At 67.2% G+C, this 20184-nt stretch overlaps 1 protein-coding gene across 1 annotated transcript; it reads left to right on the top strand.

Annotated features, from left to right (window-relative positions):
- The first annotated feature begins 1052 nt into the window (after positions 1–1052).
- Positions 1053–19540, top strand: PEAR1 (platelet endothelial aggregation receptor 1). Its single transcript, XM_054182894.1, is given in 28 exon segments — positions 1053–1186; positions 3037–3138; positions 3239–3348; positions 4416–4517; positions 4617–4709; positions 6188–6243; positions 6245–6322; positions 6324–6436; positions 6540–6654; positions 6745–6881; positions 7653–7743; positions 7745–7866; positions 10002–10176; positions 11649–11769; positions 11854–12017; positions 12127–12229; positions 12303–12449; positions 12605–12675; positions 12677–12734; positions 14216–14344; positions 14472–14506; positions 14508–14688; positions 14786–14895; positions 16888–16999; positions 17137–17196; positions 18289–18464; positions 19369–19512; positions 19514–19540. Coding segments are annotated over 27 exon segments (2922 nt in total). The 5' UTR covers positions 1053–1186; positions 3037–3046.
- The last annotated feature ends 644 nt before the right edge of the window (positions 19541–20184 follow it).

Here is a 20184-nt window from a genome sequence, read left to right as displayed (position 1 = left end):
CCCGGGATGCAGGGATCCTGGGTTGATGCATGCCCAGGATGCAGGAATGATACGTGTCCAGGATGCAGGGATTCTGGGATGATGTGCCCAGAATGCAGGGATGATGCGCCCGGGATGCAGGGATCCTGGGCTGATGTATGCCCAGGATGCAGGAATGATATGTGTCCAGGATGCAGGGATCCTGGGATGATGTGTGCCTGGGATTCAGGGATGATGTGCCCGGGATGCTGGGATGATGTGTGCCCAGGACGCAGGAACGATATGTGTCCAGGATGCAGGGATCCTGGGATGATGTGCCCGGGATGCAGGGATCCTGAGGTGATGTGTGTCCAGGATGGAGGGACAATGTGTGCCTGGGATGCAGGGATGATGTGAGGCCGGGATGCAGGGATGCAGGGATGATGTGAGGCCGGGATACAGGGATGACGTGCCCGGGATGCCGGGCATGGGGCTCCGTACTGCCACTGGATGCTGCTGTTAATCTGAAGGAACCCCCCGTCCCCGCTGCCCCTCGCAGCCCCTCACCGGGGGTCCCATCCACTCACCCCATCCCTGCGGGACACCCCGGATCGAGCCCTGCACCCATGGGTGCCAGCGCCGGGGGGGGGGGGAGCAGGGACCGCCAGGGGTGAGCACAGAGTTCCCTGCCCTCGGGGGTGCCACGCTCCCTCCGCTCCTGCGCAGAGCCCCCCGGTCACCAGCCGTGGGGCAGACAGGGGTGGCCACGGGGGGGTCCGAGGGAGTCCGCCGAAGGGGGTCCACCAAAGGGGGTCCCAGGTTCCCCGCAGACCCCCCCCCGGGGGGACGGGGCCACCCTCCAGAGCCGTGACCCGGCCGAGGACCCGCGTCGGGACGTCCCCAGGGCCCCCCACCCACCCAGCGCCGTGTGCGAGCGGCCCCCGCCGATGCCGTCGTTCCAAAACCCGCTGGTTTCTGGCCAGAAAAAGGGGGGGGAAAAAAAAAAAAAGAAAAAAAGTAAGTCTAGAGTGGGTTTTTTTTTTTTTATTATTTTTTTCCCTTTTCCGTAGTCGTCTCCGCGTCCAAACTTCCTGAGAGCGGCTCCGGCCCTCCCTCCGCTTCCGACGGCCGCGCTGTGCCGTCCCGGCCGGCCGAGCCCTCCGGCCAGGCCACCCCCTCGGGGGGCCATCGCACCCCGACCCTGCTGGCCACCGTGGCCCCCGGCCAGGTAAGTGCCACCCTCCCCGGCCCAGGGGACCCTGGTGTCCCGGGGGTGAATTTGGGGGGCTGCGCTGGGGTGGTGGCGTCAGGGGTGGGGGGACAGTGTCCCCAGCGCCGTGATGGGGGGCTTGGGGGCGTCGTGGGTTCCCGTGGCCGTGGGGAGGTGACGGCGGTGGGGTGACGGTGGCTCGTGGTGGCAGCTGGGTGACGGCGGTGGGGTGATGGCGGCGGGGTGACAGCGGACGGGGCGCGGGACGGTGCTGCGACGCCCCGTGGCGACCCCATTGGTGACCCTGACCCCGACCTTCGTCCTCGCCCCCCCTTCCCCCCCCACCTCATCCTCCCCCAGCCCCATCCCCGCGGCTTTGCAGCCCCCCCGGAGGAAACGCGTCAGCCCTCGGGATGCGACGGAGGAAGCGCTGGGGGAGAGATAGTGGCTCCGGGGGGGGGGGACGGGACCGGTCCCCGCGTTCCCTACCCTCACCCCAGCTGCATCCCCCCCCCCTCCTCTCCCCTCCCATCCCCCCCCCCCCCCAATTCTTTGGGTCATGGCACCCCGTCACCGCTGGGCGATGCTCCCCATCTCGCCCGGGGGGTGCTGGGGGGCACCCATGGGGTGGGGAGAACCAGCTCTTTACTGGTGTGTGGGGGTCTCTTACCACTATGGCAACCTTGGGGGGGGCCTCTTCCCAGCGGCTGGGCCCCCCCCCCCCCCCCCCCCGCCCCCGCGGGGAGCAGACGGGGCCCGCTGGCGTGTTTTGATGATTCCTCGCTTTTCCTGCCAGCATCTCCCAGCGGTTCCTGTTGTTTGCAGCAGGCCCGGGACCCCCCCCCTCAGCCCCCCCCCCAACCCCCCCCCCGTCGGATGGGGCCGGCAGTGGGGCCGTGGGGAGGAATTGGGGGGGGGGGGGGGGGGCGCGCAGGGGTGGGAATTTCACCCGCCCGTGAGCAATTAATTCCTCGCCAGCGGGAGAAGGGAAACTCCCACTAAACGGTTTTTCCACCCAAAACCCGCCGCTCCGGGATGATGGCGGGGGGGGGTGTGTGGGTGTGGGTGTGTCTCCCCCTCCCTCCCTCCCCCCCCTTTATTTGGCCCCCAAATTGCAAAATGACAACACGGGCCGAGGCGAGGGGGGAGGATGGAGTTGGGGGGGGGGCGGGTAGTTTTGGGGTGTCCCATGGCCGGAGCGGCGCGGAAAGGGCCGTAAATCCAGCTGTGCCGACCAGGAAACCTCTGTTTCCTCCCGCCGGCACATGGCGTTTCGCCGTAAAACACGCGTCCCGGTAAACACGGCACCGGGGGGTCAGGGTTGGGTCGGGGGCTGGGGGGGGCCCTCGCTCTGTATGTGTGTGTGTGTGTGTGTGTGTGTGTGTGTGTGTCCGTCCCCAACCCCGGCCCCCAAGGTTGGCGGTGATCCCGGAGCCGCCCCGGCAATGCCGGACCCTTCTCCGGGTTGAGCAAGAAGGCGATGGATCCAGGAAAAGGCAACTGGGAATAAACACGGGAGCGGGTTGAAATGGGGCCGCCCGGGCGTCGCGCCAGGGGGGGCCGGGAGCCGAATCCCGCCCCGGCACTTCGGGTACCGCTCCCCGGCAGCATCCCCCGCCGGGATTGGGGTGCGGCGGGATGCCGGGATACAACCAGGGAGGGGGTGTTTGGGAATGCGCGGGGGCCACCCAGGCCGCCGTGCCTCAGTTTCCCCTTGGCTGGGGCCGTTGCCGCGGACGGAGGGATGCGGAGCCCCCACGGGGAGGTCGGATCCTGCTCTCCGGGTTGGGGGCGGTGGGTGGGGAGCCGGGGGGGGGGTCGGAGGGCGAAGCCGTCGTCTGTCTCCCCCCCCCCACACCACCCCCCAGCCTGTGCAGGATGGCGCTGCGGGTCGCGGCGCTGGCCACCCACCTCTGCCTGCTGGCCGCCCTCCGCCCCAGCGACCCCAACGTCTGCAGCTACTGGGAGAGGTAGGACTGGGGGGGACTGGAAAAGGCGGGGGGGGGGTGTCGGGGGGGGTTGACGGTCCCCCAGGACCCGCCGTCACCCCACCTCCCCCTCCTCCGGCAGCTTCACGGCGGCGGTGAAGGAGTCCTACACCAAACCCCACGTCGTGCCCTCTGCCGAGCCCTGTCCCGCGCCGCCGGGGACCCCCCTGCCCTGCCTGCAGCAGAGGTGGGGCGTCCCGGCCCCCCTGCGGGGACGGCAGGGGGTCCCCAGGGCCACGCACGGAGGGGGCTGTCACGCTGCAGGGGGTCCCCAAAGCCATGGCGGGGGGGGGGGGCTGTCCCCCTGCAGGGCGTCCCCGTGGCTATGGGGGGGGGCTGGAGCGGGGTGTCCCGCTGCGGGGTGTCCCCAAGGCTATGGGGGGCCTGGAGTGGGACTGTCCCCCTGCATGGTGTCCCCATGTCCATGGGGGGCTGTCCCATTGCGGGTTGTCCCCAAGGCCATGGGGGGCTGTCACACTGCTGGCTGTCCCCCTGCTGGCTGTCCCCATGGCTATGGGGGGGCCGGAGCGGGACTGTCCCCCTGCAGGGTGTCCCCAAGGCCATGGGGGGGCTGGCATGGGACTATCACCCTGCAGGGTGTCCCCATGGCTATGGGGGGGCTGGAGCGGGGTGTCCCACTGCAGGGTGTCCCCAAGGCCATGGCGGGGGCTGGAAGGGGGCTGTCCCATGGCAGTTTGTCCCCACGTCCATGGGGGGCTGTCCCCCTGCAGGGTGTCCCCAAGGCTATGGGGGGGGCTGTCCCCCTGCAAGGTGTCCCCATGTCCATGGGGGGGCTGGCGCGGGACTGTCCCCCTGCAGGGTGTCCCCAAGGCTATGGGGGGCTGTCTCACTACACGGTGTCCCCAAAGCCACGGGGAGCGTGGAGGGGGCTGAACCCCTGCAGGGTGTCCCCAAGGCTATGGGGGGCTCTGGAGCGGGGTGTCCCACTGCTGGCTGTCCCCATGGCTATGGGGGGCTCTGGAGCGGGGTGTCCCACTGCTGGCTGTCCCCATGGCTATGGGGGGGCTGGAGCCGGGTGTCCCGCTGCGGGGTGTCCCCACGTCCATGGGGGGTGCTGGAGGGCACTGTCCCATGGCAGTTTGTCCCCACGTCCATGGGAGGCTGTCCCCCTGCAGGGTGTCCCCAAGGCTATGGGGGGCTCTGGAGCGGGGTGTCCCACTGCGGGGGTGTCCCCACGTCCATGGGGGGGGGGGCTGGAGGGGACTGTCCCCATCCTGACGGCGCTGCTGCGGGCGCAGGATCGTGTTACCGCACCGAGTACCGGCAGGCCGTCCGCACCGACTACCGCCGGCGCTACCAGTGCTGCCTGGGCTACTACGAGAGCCGGGACACCTGCGTCCGTGAGTGGGGCGAGCGGGGTGGCCCCGGCGGGGTGGGGGGGGACACGGGACCCTATCCCGGCTCGGCCCCCCGTCACCCCCCGGCCGTGTTTCCCGCAGCGCGCTGCACCCAGGAGTGTGTCCACGGCCGGTGCGTGGCTCCCGACCTCTGCCAGTGCGAGCCGGGCTGGCGCGGCACCGACTGCTCCAGCGGTGAGCGGCGGGTGGGGGGTGCTGGGTGCGGGGGGGGACACACGGGGTCGGGGACCCCCAGCTGGGATTGGGGGGGGGCAGGGGGACAGCGGGACTCCCTGGAGGGCTGGGCAGCCTGGGGTGGGACGGCTCGGGGGGGGATGGGGATGGGGATGGGATTGGGATGGAGTGGAGATGGGATATGGTGAGATTGGGATGGGGATGGAGATGGGAATGTGGTGGGATACACATGGGATGGGATACACATGGGATGGGATGGGAATGGGGATGGGATGGGAATGGGATGGGATACACATGGGATGGGGATGGAGATGGGGATGGGATGGGGATGGGATATGGGTGAGATTGGGATGGGGATGGAGATGGGGATGGGGATGTGATGGGATGGGGATGGGAATGGGATGGGATACATATGGGATGGGATGGGGATGGGGTGGGAATGGGATGGGATACACATGGGATGGGAATGGGATGGGGATGGGGATGGAGATGGGATGGGATGGGATGGGATTGGATACACATGGGATGGAGATGGGATGGAGATGGGAATGGGATGGGATGGGGATGGGATATGGGTGAGATTGGGGATGGGGATGGGATGGGAATGTGATGGAATGGGGATGGAGATGGGATGGGGATGGGATGGGATACACATGGGATGGGATGGGAATAGGATGGGGATAGGATATGGGTGAGACTGGGATGGGGCTGGAGATGGGGATGGGATGGGTTGGGAGGGGGATGGAGATTCAGGTGGAGATAAGATGGGGATGGGGATGGGGATATGGGTGAGACTGGGATGGGGATGGGATGGGAATGTGATGGGATGGGGATGGAGATGGGATGGGATACACATGGGATGGGGATGGGGATGGGATGGGGATGGGGATGGGGATGGGATATGGGTGAGATTGGGATGGGGATGGGATGGGAATGTGATGGGATGGGGATGGAGATGGGATGGGATACACATGGGATGGGGATGGGATGGACATGGGGATGGGGATGGGGATGGGATATGGGTGAGATTGGGATGGGGATGGGGATAGGGATGCGATGGGATGGGATATGCATGGGATGGAGATGGGATATGCATGGGATGGGGATGGAGATGGGATGGGGATGGGGATGGGAATGGGATGGGATATTGGTGAGATTGGGATGGGGATGGAGATGGGGAGGGGATGGGAATGTGATGGGATGGGGATGGGAATGTGATGGGATGCAATACACATGGGATGGGATGGGGATGGGATATGCATGGGATGGGGATGGGATGGGATGGGAATGGGATGGGAATGGGATGGGGATGGGATGGGGATGGGTTGGGATGTGATGGGATGGGATACACATGGGATAGGATGGCGAAGGGATATGGATGAGACTGGGATGGGGATAGGGATGGAGATGGGGATGGGATGGGGCTGGACGGCCGGGGCTGGGATGGGGGGGGTACCGGCGGTGTCCCCCCCGTGCAGAGTGTGACGAGCAGTCGTGGGGCCCGGGCTGCCAGCACCGCTGCGACTGCCACCACGGGGGCCCCCTGCGACCCCCTGAGCGGGGTCTGCTCCTGCCCCCCCGGCTTCGCCGACCCCCGCTGCCGCCAGCCGTGCCCCCCCCGGCACCTACGGCCAGGGCTGTCGCCTGCCCTGCCCCTGCCACCACCGGGCCCCCTGCAACGCCTCCTCCGGCGCCTGCCGCTGCCCCCCGGGGCTTGCCGGCCCCCTGTGAGTAGGGGTCCTCGCTCCGCACCCCCCCCCAACACACCCCGGCACCCCTCGGCTGGGGGTCCCGCTCATCCCTCGCCACCCCACCCCCCCCCCCCCGCAGCTGCGAGGTGCCCTGCCCCGAGGGGACACCCTGCGACAGCCCCTGTCCCTGCCAGAACGGGGGCATCTGCCACCCCACCGAATCCAGCCTCTGCGTCTGCCCCCACGGATGGATGGTAGGTGGGCTGTGACACCCCCCCCGCCCCCCGGCCCCCGCCGCGGTCCCTGCCTCAGTTTCCCCTGCCGACCCTGCGGTTCCTTCGCAGGGGGAGATCTGCTCCGTGCCGTGTCCCCCCGGGCGCTTCGGCCCCGGCTGCCAGGGCGAGTGTCGCTGCCACAACGGGGGCCACTGTGACCCCCGGGGGGGACAGTGCCAGTGCACCCCCGGCTTCACCGGAGAGCAGTGAGGGGGGGGGACAGGGAAGGGGGCGTACAGGGGGATGGGGGGATGGGGGGGACAGGGGGATGGGGGTGGTGAGGGGCATGGGGGGGACAGGGAATAGGGGGGACAGGGGAGATGTGGGGTGACAGGGGGATGGGGGGGGGACAGGAAACGGGGGGACCAGGGGATGGGGGGAACAGGGAATGGGGGTGACAGGGGGATGCAGGGACAGGGAATGGGGGGACAAGGAATGGGGGGACAGGGGGGGATGTGGGGGGACAGGGAAATGGGGGTGATGGGAGATGGGGGGGACAGGGAATGGGGGGATGCGGGACAAGGAATGGGGGGACAAGGAATGGGGGCACAGGGAATGGGGGGACAGGGGGATGTGAGGACAGGGGGATGGGGGGTACAGGGGGATGTGGGGGGACGGGGGGACAGGGAATGGGGGGTACGGGGGATGGGGGTGACAGGGGAATGGGGGGTAACAGGGGAATGCAGGGACAGGGAATGGGGGGGACAGTGGGATGGGAGGACAGGGAGGGGGTACGCCGGGTGGACGGGGGTACACGGGGATGCGACACACGGGGGACGAGGCCACCGAGCCCCGCTGCTGCCGGCGGCAGGTCCCCGCGCAGGCAGCGCCGCCGCCCCAGCTCCCCCCGGCCTGGCATGCAACGAGCTGGGCGGCCTCAGCTTGGGGAGGGCCAGGAGCCAGCCGGTCTCCTGGTGGGGTTGTGTCACCCCTCTCTGTGTCCCCCCCTCGCCCCCCACCCCCCCTCAACCCCGTAGGTGCCGGGAGCGGTGCCCGGTGGGGCGGTACGGGCAGGATTGCCGGGAGAGCTGCGATTGCGCCAACGGGGGCCAATGCTTCCATGTGGACGGGGGGCTGCCTGTGCGAGGCCGGCTTCCAGGGCAGCCGCTGCCAGGAGCGCCGCTGCCTCCCCGGCCTCTACGGCCTCCGCTGCCAGAGCCAGTGCCTCTGCCACCCCCAGCACAGCCTCAGGTGGACCCCCCCCCCCCCCCCCAAGCCCACCCCGGCTCCCCCCGGCACCCTCAGCTCCCCCCAGCATGCTCCCCTCTCCCCAGTATCCCCATCTCCCCCCCAGTATCCTCCCCTCTCCCCCAGTATCTTCACTTCCCCCCCGCACCCTCCCCTCTCCCCAATATCCTCCCCTCTTTCCAGCATCCTCCCCTCTCCCAAATATCCTGCCCTCTCCCAAATATCCTCCCCTCTCCTCAGCATCCTCCCCTCTTTCCAGCATCCTCCCATCTCCCCACCATCCTCCCCTCTCCCAAATATTCTCTGCTCTCCCCCAGCATCCTCCCCTCTTTCCAGAATCCTCCCCTCTCCCAAGTGTCCTGCCCTCTCCCAAATATCCTCCCCTCTCCTCAGCATCCTCCCCTCTTTCCAGCATCCTCCCATCTCCCCACCATCCTCCCCTCTCCCAAATATCCTCTGCTCTCCCCAGCATCCTCCCCTCTTTCCAGCATCATCCCCTCTCCCAAATGTCCTCCCTCTCCCCAACACCCTCCCATCTCCCCACCATCCTCAACTCCCCCAGCACCCTTCCCTCTCCCCAGTATCCTCCCCTCTTTCCAGCATCCTCCCCTCTCTCCACCATCCTCATCTCCCCCCCACCAGCCTCCCCTCTCCCCAGTATCCGCCTCTCTCCCCAGTATCCGCCTCTCTCCCCAGTATCCTCCCATCTTCCCAGTATCCTCCCCTCTTTCCAGCATCCTCATCTTCCCCTCAGCATCCTCCCATCTCCCCAATATCCTCATCTCCCCCCCAGTATCCTCCCCTCTGCCCCCAGTATCCTCACTTCTCCCAACATCCTCCCCTCTTTCCAGCATCATCCCATCTCCCAAATACCCTCCCCTCTCCCAAATATTCTCCTCTCTCCCCCAAAACCGTCCCCTCTCCCCACCATCCTCAACTCCCCCAGCACCTTCCCCTCTCCCCAATATCCTCCCCTCTTTCCAGCATCCTCCCCTCTCCCAAATATCCTCCCCTCTCCCCCAACATCCTCCCCTCTCCCCGATATCCTCATCTCCCCCCCCAACAACCTCCCCTCTCCCTGATATCCTCATCTCCCCCCCAGCACCCTCCCCTCTCCCAAATATCCCCATCTCCCCCCCAATATCCTCCCCTCTACCCCAGTATCCTCCCCTCTTTCCAGCATCCTCATCCCCCCCCATAGCACCCTCCCCTCTCCCCAGCACCCTCCCCTCTCCCCAGTATCCTCATCCCCCCCCGCCAGCACCCTCCCCTCTCCCCAATATCCTCATCCCCCCCTCCCAGCACCCTCCCCTCTCCCCAATATCCTCATCTCCCCCCCAGTATCCTCCCCTCTCCCCAACAACCTCCCTTCTCCCAAATTTCCCCATCTCCCCCCCAATATCCTCCCCTCTACCCCAGTATCCTCCCCTCTTTCCAGCATCCTCATCCCCCCCCATAGCACCCTCCCCTCTCCCCAGCAACCTCCCCTCTCCCAAATATCCTCCCCTCTCCCCAATATCCTCATCCCCCCCCTCCCAGCACCCTCCCCTCTCCCCAATATCCTCATCCCCCCCCGCCAGCCCCCTCCCCTCTCCCCAATATCCTCATCCCCCCCCCTCCCAGCACCCTCCCCTCTCCCCAGTATCCTCATCCCCCCCCATAGCACCCTCCCCTCTCCCCAATATCCTCATCCCCCCCCCCCCAGCACCCTCCCCTCTCCCCAATATCCTCATCCCCCCCCTCCCAGCACCCTCCCCTCTCCCCAATATCCTCATCCCCCCCCATAGCACCCTCCCCTCTCCCCAATATCCTCATCCCCCCCCGCCAGCCCCCTCCCCTCTCCCCAATATCCTCATCCCCCCCCTCCCAGCACCCTCCCCTCTCCCCAATATCCTCATCCCCCCCCCGCCAGCCCCCTCCCCTCTCCCCAGCCCCCTCGCCACGCAGGGAGGATACTGGCTGGGTGGCCAGGAACGGTTCAATTCGCCCCCCCCCCCCCCAAGCTTGGGGCAGATGCTTTGTGCCCTCCCCCCCCCACCCTCCCCCCCAATTTTGCCCCATTTGCAAAGCCCCTTTCCCAGCACACCCAGTGCCCCGTCCTGGGAGCACTGGGGTGCTGAGGGGGTGCCCCCCCCCAGCTGCCACCCCATGCACGGGGAGTGCGTCTGTCGCCCCGGCTGGGCCGGGCTCTTCTGCAATGAGAGTTGCCCCCCCGGCTCTTTCGGGGCCGGCTGCCTGCAGACCTGCCTCTGCCTCCACGGGGGGGTCTGCAACGGGACCACCGGCCGCTGCCACTGCCCCCCCGGCTACACGGTGCGGGGACACGGCGGGGGCGGGGGGCTGGTGGTCCTGGGGCAGGACGTGGAGTGAGGGGGGAGGGAGTATGGGGGGGTCTAGGTGGTCCTAGGAAGAGCATGGGGGGGGCTGGGTGGTTCTGGGGGGAGAAAGGGGGGGTCTGGGTGGTTCTAGGGGGGTGTGAGCGGGTCTGGGTGGTCCTAGGAAGAGCATGGGGGCGTCTGGGTTGTTCTGGGGGGAGAATGAGGGGGTCTGGGTGGTCCTGGGAAGAGCATGGGGGGGTCTGGGTGGTTCTGGGAGGAGAATGGGGGGGTCTGGGTTGTTCTGGGGGGAGAATGGGGGGGTCTGGGTGGTCCTGGGAAGAGCATGGGGGGGTCTGGGTGGTTCTAGGGGGAGCATGGGGGGGGGGTCTGGGTCGTTCTGGGAAGAGCATGGGGGGGTCTGGGTGGTCCTGAGGGGAGAATGGGGGGGTCTGGGTGGTTCTGGGGGGAGCATGAGGGGGTCTGGGTGGCCCTAGGAAGAGCATGGGGGGGTCTGGGTGGTTCTGGGGAGAGAATGGGGGGGTCTGGGTGGTTCTAGGGGGAGCATGGAGGGGGGGGGTCTGGGTCGTTCTGGGAAGAGCATGGGGGGGTCTGGGTGGTCCTGGGGGGAGAATGGGGGGGTCTGGGTGGTTCTAGGGGGAGCATGGGGGGGTCTGGGTCGTTCTGGGAAGAGCATGGGGGGGTCTGGGTGGTCCTGAGGGGAGAATGGGGGGGTCTGGGTGGTTCTAGGGGGAGCATGGGGGGGTCTGGGTCGTTCTGGGAAGAGCATGGGGGGGTCTGGGTGGTCCTGAGGGGAGAATGGGGGGGTCTGGGTGGTTCTAGGGGGAGCATGGGGGGGTCTGGGTCGTTCTGGGAAGAGCATGGGGGGGTCTGGGTGGTCCTGAGGGGAGAATGGGGGGGTCTGGGTTGTCCCGGGGGGAGCATCGTGGAGGGGGGGATGAGCGTGGTTGTGTGTGTGGGTGGGTGGATCTGAGTGGTCCTTGGGGGGGGCACTTGGGGTGTTTGTGTGGTTCTGGGGGGAGAGTGGGGATGTGGATGGGCCGGGGGCGGGGGGGGGGGGGGGGGGAAACACGGGGGGCGGGGCATCCTTGGGGACGGGCTGGGGCGCCTTTTATCTCTGGGGGCAATTTTGGGGTCTGGGGGCATCCCTTTGCGGGGGGGGAGGGGTGGGGGGGCGGGCAATGGGCACTTCAGCATTCCTTGGGGGGGTGGGGGGGTTAGCTTGGGGGGTCCAGGCAACCTTGGGGACGGCTTAGGGTTCCCGTGGGGGGGTGGAGGGGATTTTTTGGGGGGGGGTCACACCCCCCCCCCCCCGCTGGATGCCAAGAGGAGGGACCGGGGTGGGGGGTTCCCCAGGGGTGGAAAGTGTGTGTGTGTGGGGGGGCTGTCCTGAAGTTTTTGTGTATGTGTGTGTCGTGCCGTGTCCCACCCCCCCCCCCCCCCCCCCAGGACGAGCACTGCTCCTCCCTGTGCCCCCCCGACACCTTCGGCGCCAACTGCTCGGGGCGCTGCTCCTGCCAGCACGCCTTCGCCTGCTCCCCCCTCGACGGCTCCTGCCTCTGCAAGGAAGGTGGGGGGCACCCCAGGCTTGGGGGGGGTGGGGGGGGTCCCTATCCCCCTCCCCCTGCCCACCCTTCCGTCCCTTCCCTCCCAGGCTGGCACGGCCCCCGCTGCTCCCTTCCCTGTCCCTCCGGCACTTGGGGTCCCGGCTGCAACCGGAGCTGCGGCTGCGCCCACGGGGCCACCTGCGACCCCCAGAGCGGCACCTGCGCTTGCCCCCCCGGCTGGCAGGGCCCCCGCTGCCTGCAGCCCTGCCCGGTGAGTGTGTGCGTGTGTGTGTGTGCGCGTGTGTGTGTCCCAAGCCCTGTCCCCCAACCCCACTCCCCACCCTAAAACCGTCCCCGTCGTGTCCCCACCTCGCCCCAAGAACGGGACGTTCGGGGAGGGCTGCGGGCAACACTGCGACTGCGCCCACGCCGATGGCTGCCAGCCCGTCACCGGGGAGTGCCACTGCCTGCCCGGCTGGATGGGTAAGTGCGGGGGGGGACACCCCGCTGTACCCCCGGCCTTCATCCCTCCTCCTCCTCCTCCTCCTCCTCGCAGGGCCGCAGTGCAAGCAGGGTTGTCCCCAAGGCCTCTGGGGCCCGGGCTGCCTCTCGCCCTGCTCCTGCCGCAACGGGGCCGTCTGCTCGCCCCGCGACGGATCCTGCGCCTGCCCCCCCGGCTACCGCGGGCCCACCTGCCAGCGCCGTGAGTCACCCCCCGCCATCGTCCCAACCCACCCCCCCCAAAACCCGATTCCCCAAATGACGGGTTGCTCCCAAGCCGGTTCCACCCCCCCCCGCCCCCCGCCGCCGCCCCGCCGCCAAGGAGGCTGAGACCGGGGCGCGCTCGTCTCACCTCAGCCTGCCCACCCGGCCGCTACGGCAAGCGCTGCGCCCTGAGCTGCTCCTGCGCCCACGGCTCCTCCTGCCACCCCCGCCAACGGCTCCTGCCTCTGCGCCCCCGGCTGGCACGGCCCCCGCTGCGCCCAGCGTGAGTTAAGGGTGGGGGGCTGACCCCCATCCCTCCCCACATGCCCCCCCCCCCGCCCTCCGCCATCCTCCAGCCCGCGCTTCCTGGGGCCTGGGGGGGGGGGGGGGGGGAGCGGAATGTGTCCCCCCACCCAAGGGACATGCCGCTGCCCGGCCAGGGAAGGTAGAGACCCCCCCCCATCGACTGTCATCCCCCCCCCCCCGGGGGTATGCACCCCCCCCACACCCATGGACACCCCCCCCCGGGGCCATAGGGGCTCCCCCTGCTCCGTTCCTGGGCAGTATGGGGCTATATGGGCCCAGTATGGGGCTATAAGGGACCAGCATGGGGCTACAAGGGACCAGTATAGGGCTATATGGGCCCACTGTGGGGCTATATGGTCCTGGGTGGTATGGGGCTATATGGGCCCAGTATGGGGCTATAAGGGCCCTCTATGGGGTATAAGGGCCCAGTATGGGGCTACAAGGGACCAGTATGGGGCTATATGGGCCCAGTATGGGGCTATAAGGGCCCTGTATGGGGTATAAGGGCCCAGTATGGGGCTACAAGGGACCAGTATGGGGCTATATGGGCCCAGGTACTATAGGGCTGTATGGGGCTATGTGGTCCCACTATAGGGCTGTATGGGCCCAGTATGGGGCTATGTGGTCCCAGGCAGTATGGGGCTATACGGTCCCAGTATGGGCTATAAGGGCCCACTATAGGGCTGTATGGGCCCAGTATGGGGCTATGTGGTCCTGGGCAGTATGGGGCTATATGGTCCTGGGTGGTATGGGGCTATAAGGGCCCAGTACGGGGCTATATGGGCCCAGGTACTATATGGTTGTATGGGGCTATGTGGTCCCACTATAGGGCTGTATGGGCCCAGTATGGGACTATAAGGGCCCTGGGCAGTATGGGGCTATATGGGCCCACTATGGGGCTATATGATCCTGGGCGGTATGGGGCTATAAGGGACCAGTATGGGACTGTATGCGCCCAGGATGGGGCTATAAGGGACCAGCATGGGGCTACAAGGGACCAGTATGGGGCTATATGGTCCTGGATGGTATGGGGCTATAAGGGCCCGGTATGGGGCTACAAAGGCCCGGTATGGGGCTATATGGGCCCACTATGGGGCTATATGGTCCTGGGTGGTATGGGGCTATATGAGCCCAGTATGGGACTGTATGGGCCCAGGATGGGGCTATAAGGGCCCAGTATGGGGCTATATGGGCCCACTATGGGGCTATATGGTCCTGGGTGGCATGGGGCTATATGGTCCCATTATGGGGCTATAAGGGACCAGTATGGAGCTATAAGGGACCAGTATGGGCCTATATGGTCCTGGGTGGTATGGGGCCATATGGGCCCAGTATGGGGCTACAAGGGCCCAGTATGGGGCTATGCAGTCCCGGGCGGTGTGGGGCTGTACTGTCCCCTATGGGGCCATAGGGCCAGTATGGCCCCGGCCGCCGCACACACACCCCGCCCCCCCCCAGCCTGCCCCCCCGGCACCTTCGGGCTCCAGTGTGACCAGCTCTGCCACTGTCCCCACAACGCCACTTGCCACCCGGCCACCGGCGCTTGCCCCTGCGCCCCGGGCAGGATCGGGCCCCTCTGCGAGGCCGGTGAGTGGGCGCCGGGGTTGGGGGGGGGGGGTGGGGGGGGTGGAATGTGTCCCATGGGGGTCCCTACCCCCCCTCCCCACCTTCTCTAAGGACCCTGTGCCACCCCCCCCCCCCCTCCCCGCCACAGGGACCCCCGAGCAGCCCTACACCATCCTGCCGGCCCCCCCCGGCAACCTACAGCTCCCTGGGGGTCGTGCTCAGCTTGGTGGCCCTGCTGGCCCTTCTGGTGGCCTTGGTGGCCGCCTTCCTGTGGCACCGGCACCGGCGGAAGGGGAAGGCGAGCCGGCACCTGGCGGTGGCCTACACGGCGGGACAGACGGACGCCTCCGACTACGTGGTGCCAGGTGAGGCCGGCGACCAGGCAGGGGGGGGGGACGCACCGGCGGTGGCCCCGCGGCACCGGGCTGATGCCTGTGTCCCGTCCCCCGTCCCCCCCCCAAGACGTGCCACCGGGCCACCAAGCGCACTACTACTCCAACCCCAGCTACCACACGCTCTCCCAGTGCACCCTGCCGGCCCCCGGCCACCGCGAGGCCGCCGGCTCCAGCCAGGTACGGCGCGGCCGGTGCTGGCCCCACGGGGCTGCGTGGGGTTGCGTGGTGCGTCGCGGTGTGTGTTGTGTGGTGTGTCACGGCATTGTGTGGTGTGTCACGGCGTTGTGTGGTCTGTCGCGGTGTATTGTGGTGCATCACGGTGTTGTGTGGTGTGTCATGGAGTGTGTTTTGTGGTCCGTCACGGTGTGCGTTGTGTGGTGCATTATGGTGTACGGTCCATCACAGTGTTGTGTGGTGTGTCATGATGTTGTGTGGTGCATCATGGTGTGTGTTGTGTGGTCCGTCACAGTGTTGTGTGGTCCGTCACGGTGTTGTGTGGTCCATCATGGTGTTGTGTGGTGTGTCACGGTGTGTGTTGTGTGGTGCATTATGGTGTGTGGTGCATTATGGTGTGTGGTGCGTCATGGTGTTGTGTGGTGCGTCACGGTATTGTGTGGTACGTCATGGTGTTGTGTGGTGCGTCGCGGTGTTGTGTGGTCCATCACGACATTGTGTGGTGCGTCACGGCGTTGTGTGGTGCGTCACGGTGTGTGTTGAGTTGTGTGTTGTGGTGTTGTGTGGTGCCTCACGGTGTTGGGTGGTCCATCAAGGCGTCAGGTGGTCCATCACGGTGTTGCGTGGTGCGTCACGGCACCGCACGGCGCTGTACGGTGCCCCGTGGTGGTGCGTGGTGCAGCACAGTGTTGCACGGTGCGCTATGGTGGCGCACGGCACAACGCGGGGTTGCACGGTGCACCGCGGCGCCGCACGGTGATGCGCGGTGCACCATGATGGTGCGGCACGGTGTTGTACGGCACACCATGGTGTTGCACGGCACATGATGGTGCGGCACGGTGTTGTACGGCACAGGATGGTGTTGCACGGTGCACTATTATGGTCCAGCACCGTGTTGCACGGCACACCGTGGTGTTGCATGGTGTTGCACGGCACACAGCGTCGCAGCATGGTGTTGCACGGCACACCGTGGTGTTGCATGGTGTTGCACGGCACACAGCGTCGCAGCATGGTGTTGCACGGCACACCGTGGTGTTGCATGGTGTTGCACGGCACACAGCGTCGCAGCATGGTGTTGCACGGCACACCGTGGTGTTGTGCGGTGCACCATGATGGTGTTGCACGGCACATGATGGTGCGGCACGGTGTTGCGCGGCACTCCATGGTGTTGCGTGGTGTGCCATGATGGTGTGGCATGGTGGTGTATGGCACAGGATGGTGGTACCCGGTGTTTCCCGGCACACGACCGCGTTTCCCGGCACATGACCGTGTTTCCCGGCACACCATGGTGTTTCCCGGCACATGATGCTGTTACCCGGTGTTTCCTGGCACACAACAGTGGTACCCGGTGTTTCCCGGCACACCATGGCGTTGTACGGCACAGGATGGTGTTACCCGGTGTTTCCTGGCACACAATGGTGTTTCCTGGCACACGACGGTGGTACCCGGTGTTTCCCAGCACACGATGGTGTTTCCCGGCACACGACGGTGGTACCCGGTGTTTCCCAGCACACGATGGTGTTTCCCGGCACACGACGGTGGTACCTGGTGTTTCCCGGCGCACCACGGTGGTACCTGGTGTTTCCCGGCACACGATGGTGTGACCCGGTGTTTCCCGGCACACCACGGTGTTTCCCGGCACACAATGGTGGTACCTGGTGTTTCCTGGCACACAACGGTGTTTCCCGGCACATGATCCTGTTTCCTGGCACACCACGGTGTTGTATGGCACAGGATGGTGGTACTCGGTGTTTCCCGGCACACGACAGTGGTAGCCGGTGTTTCCTGGCACACCATGGTGTTACCCGGCACATGATGGTGTTTCCCGGCACACCATGGCGTTGTACGGCACAGGATGGTGTTTCCCGGCACACCACGGCGTTTCCCGGCACACCACGGCGTTGCGCGGTGCCCCAGGGCGTTGCACGGTACCCCCCCGGGCGCGACGCGGCTGCCAGGAGGCTGGTGGCCAAACCGTGCCCTCTCCGGGCCCAGGTGGGCGCCCCCCAGCCCCTCCCCGGCGCGGAGAGACCCCCCGGCCCCCCCGGCCCCGCCACGCTGCCCCCCGGCTGGAAGCACCTCGGGGCTCCGGCCCCGCGCCCCAGGGGTAAGGGGGGGGGCGGGGGGGGGGGAGGGGGGGGCACTGGGGTCCCCTCCCGGGTCCCAGCCCCTGGGGAGGTGGCGGGGGGGTGTGTGTGGGGGGGGACTGGAGCAGGGGGGGACCCCGAACGTGCCCCCTTGCAGGGGGGCAGCCGGACCGGAGCTACAGCTACAGCTACAGCCTGGGGAAAGGCGAGGGGAAAGGTACGGGAGTGGGGTGGGAATGGGATAGGGATGGGGATGGGGATGGGATGGGGAAGGAATTGGGATAGGGATGGGGTGGGGATGAGGATGGGATGGGGAAGGAAGTGGGTGCGGATGGGGATGGGATGGGGAAGGGATGGGATGGGGATGGGGATAGGGATGGGGATGGGGGTGGGGATGAGATGAGATGGGATGGGGAAGGGATAGGATGGAGATGGGATGGGGATGGGATGGGGAAGGAATGGGGATGGGGATGGGATGGGGATGGGATGGAGATGGGATGGGGAAGGGATAGGATGGAGATGGGATGGGGATGGGGATGGGATGGGATGAGGACAGGGATGGGATGGGGAAGGAATTGGGATAGGGATGGGGTGGGGATGAGGATGGGATGGGGATGAGATGGCATGGGGATGAGATGGGATGGGATGGGGATGGGATACGGAAGGGATGGGGAAGGGATGGAATCAAGATGGGATGGGGAAGGAATGGGGATAGGGATAGGGTGGGGATGGGGATGGTATGGGGAAGGAATGGGGTGGGGATGGGATCGGGATGGGGATGGGATGGGAGGAGGACAGGGATGGGGATGGGGAAGGGATGGGATGGAGATGGGGATGGGAATGGCATTGGGATGGGGATGGGGTGGGATGCAGATGGGGATTGGGATGGGATGGGGAAGGAATGGGATGGGATAGGGATGGGGATAGGGATGGGATGGGGATGGGATGGGGACGAGATGGGATGGGCTGGGGAAGGGATAGGATGGGATGGGGATGGGATGGGGATAGGATGGAATGAGATGGGGATGGGATGAAGATGGGATAGGGATGGGATGGAGATGGGGATGGGAATGGGATGGGGAAGGAAAGGGGTGGGGAAGGGATGGAGATGGAGATGGGATGGGATGGGATGGGGATGGAGATGGGATAGGGATGGGGGTGGGGAGGGGACGGGATGGGATGGAATGGGCTGGGATGAGGGAAGTACCGGGATGAGCTGGGGCCGGCTGGGACTTGCCCGGGCCATGGTGGGCCGCGGCTGCTCCCTGCCGTGGGGCGCCCCCCCCCCCCCCAGCTCCTTCTCCCCCAGCCCACCCCCCCGAGGGGCTGGGGGCCAGCGCCAGCTCCCTGGCCGGCGAGAACCCCTACGCCACCATCAAGGAGCTGCCCCCCCCCGCCGCCAAGGCCCCCGAGGGCAGCTACATGGAGATGAAGGCCCCCGTCCGCAGGGAGACGTCCTACGCCGAGATCGGGCTCCTCGACGAGGCCCCCCCGGAGGGGACGGAGGGGGGGGGGCCCTGGCCCCGGTGAGCCCGGCTCGGGGGGGGGCGGGGAACGGCACATGGACCCGGTGATGGGGGGACACAGCACCAGCGACGGGGGGTTGCATGGCCCGGGGGGGGGGACACAGCCCCAGTGATGGGGGTTGCGTGGCCCTGGGGGGGGGGGGACACAGCCCCAGTGATGGGGGTTGCGTGGCCCTTGGTGGGGGGGGACACATGGATACAGTGATGGGGGCTGCATGGCCCTGGGGGGGACACACACGGACCCGGTGATGGGGGCTGCATGGGGGGGACACAGCCCCGGTGATGGGGGTTACATGGCCCTGGGGGGCGGGGGGGGCATAGCCCCAGTGATGGGGGTTGCATGGCGGGGGGGGACACAGCCTTGGTGATGGGGGTTACATGGCCCTGGCGGGGGAGGACACATGGACCCGGTGATGGGGGTTACATGGCCCTGGTGGGGGGACACACATGGACTCGGTGACAGGGGCTGCGTGGCCCTGGGGGGGTCACAGCCCCAGCGGGGGGGGTTGCATGGCCCTTGGTGGGGGGGACACACGCATGACACATGGACCCGGTGATGGGGGCTGCATGGGGGGGGGGACACAGCCGTGGTGACAGGGGACTGCATGGCCTTTGGCGGGGGGGGGACGACGACACTGCCCTGGTGATGGGGGTTACATGGCCTTGGGGGGGGGATGACACCTACCTGGAGACAGGGGCTGCGGGGGTGGGGGGGACACGGCCCTGGTGACGAGGGTTGCATGGCCCAGGGGGGGGGACACATACCTGGTGACAGGGGCTGCACGGGGGGGACACAGCCCCAGTGACGGGGGGGTTGCATGGCCCTGGGGGGGGGGGGACGGACGACACGGCCCCTTTTGCAGCCTCCTCTTGTCCCCGCAGAGAGCCGCCCTGGGGGGGCCGAAGGCGTCACCCCCGCGCCCCCCCCCAGCCATTACGACTCCCCCAAGAACAGCCACATCCCCAGTCACTACGACGTGCCACCCGCCCGCCACTACCCCCCGTCCCCCCCCCCTGCGCAAGAAGGACCGCTGAGGGGACGGGGGGGGACCAGGGACCCCCCCCGGGGTTGGGGGGGGGGGACACCTTGGTGGGGGAGGCCCGGGACTGTCCCTGTCCCCGAGTCCGGGGCGGTGAATAAAGGGGGTCGTCGGTGCGGTGTGAGCCTGGGCTGCGGTGGCCGGGGACGGGGGGGGGACGGAGGGGGGGGGAGGTTGGGGACGGGAGGGTCGGGGACACGGGGACGGGGACAGGGGGGTCGGGGATGGGGGGGGGTCGGTCGGGGACGGGGGGACAGGGAGAGGGGGATGGGGGACAGGGGGGTCAGGGACAGGCAGCGGTGGCACCGGTGGGAGGGAGGGACAGCAATGGGGGGGGGGGACGGGGATGGGACCAGGGGTGGACCCAGTAAAGACCCAGTAAAGGTCCAACGATGGTCCCAGTAAGGGCCCAGTGATCGACCCCAGTAAGATCCAGTAAAAGTCGAATGATGGCCCCAGTAAAGGTCCATCGATGGTCGCAGCGATGGTCCAGTGATGGCCCCAGTAAGACCCAGTAAAGGTCCAATGGACCGCCCCAGTAAGGGCCCAGTGATTGACCCAGTAAGATCCAGTAAAAGTCCAATAATGGTCCCAGTAAGGACTCAGTGATGGGCCAGTGACAGCCCCAGTAAAGGTCCA

Source organism: Rissa tridactyla, chromosome 23 (assembly GCF_028500815.1).
Source record: "Rissa tridactyla isolate bRisTri1 chromosome 23, bRisTri1.patW.cur.20221130, whole genome shotgun sequence".
NCBI lineage: Eukaryota > Metazoa > Chordata > Aves > Charadriiformes > Laridae > Rissa > Rissa tridactyla.
The sequence above is the reverse complement of the archived record's forward strand: the minus strand, read 5'-3'. Positions and strand labels throughout refer to the sequence as shown.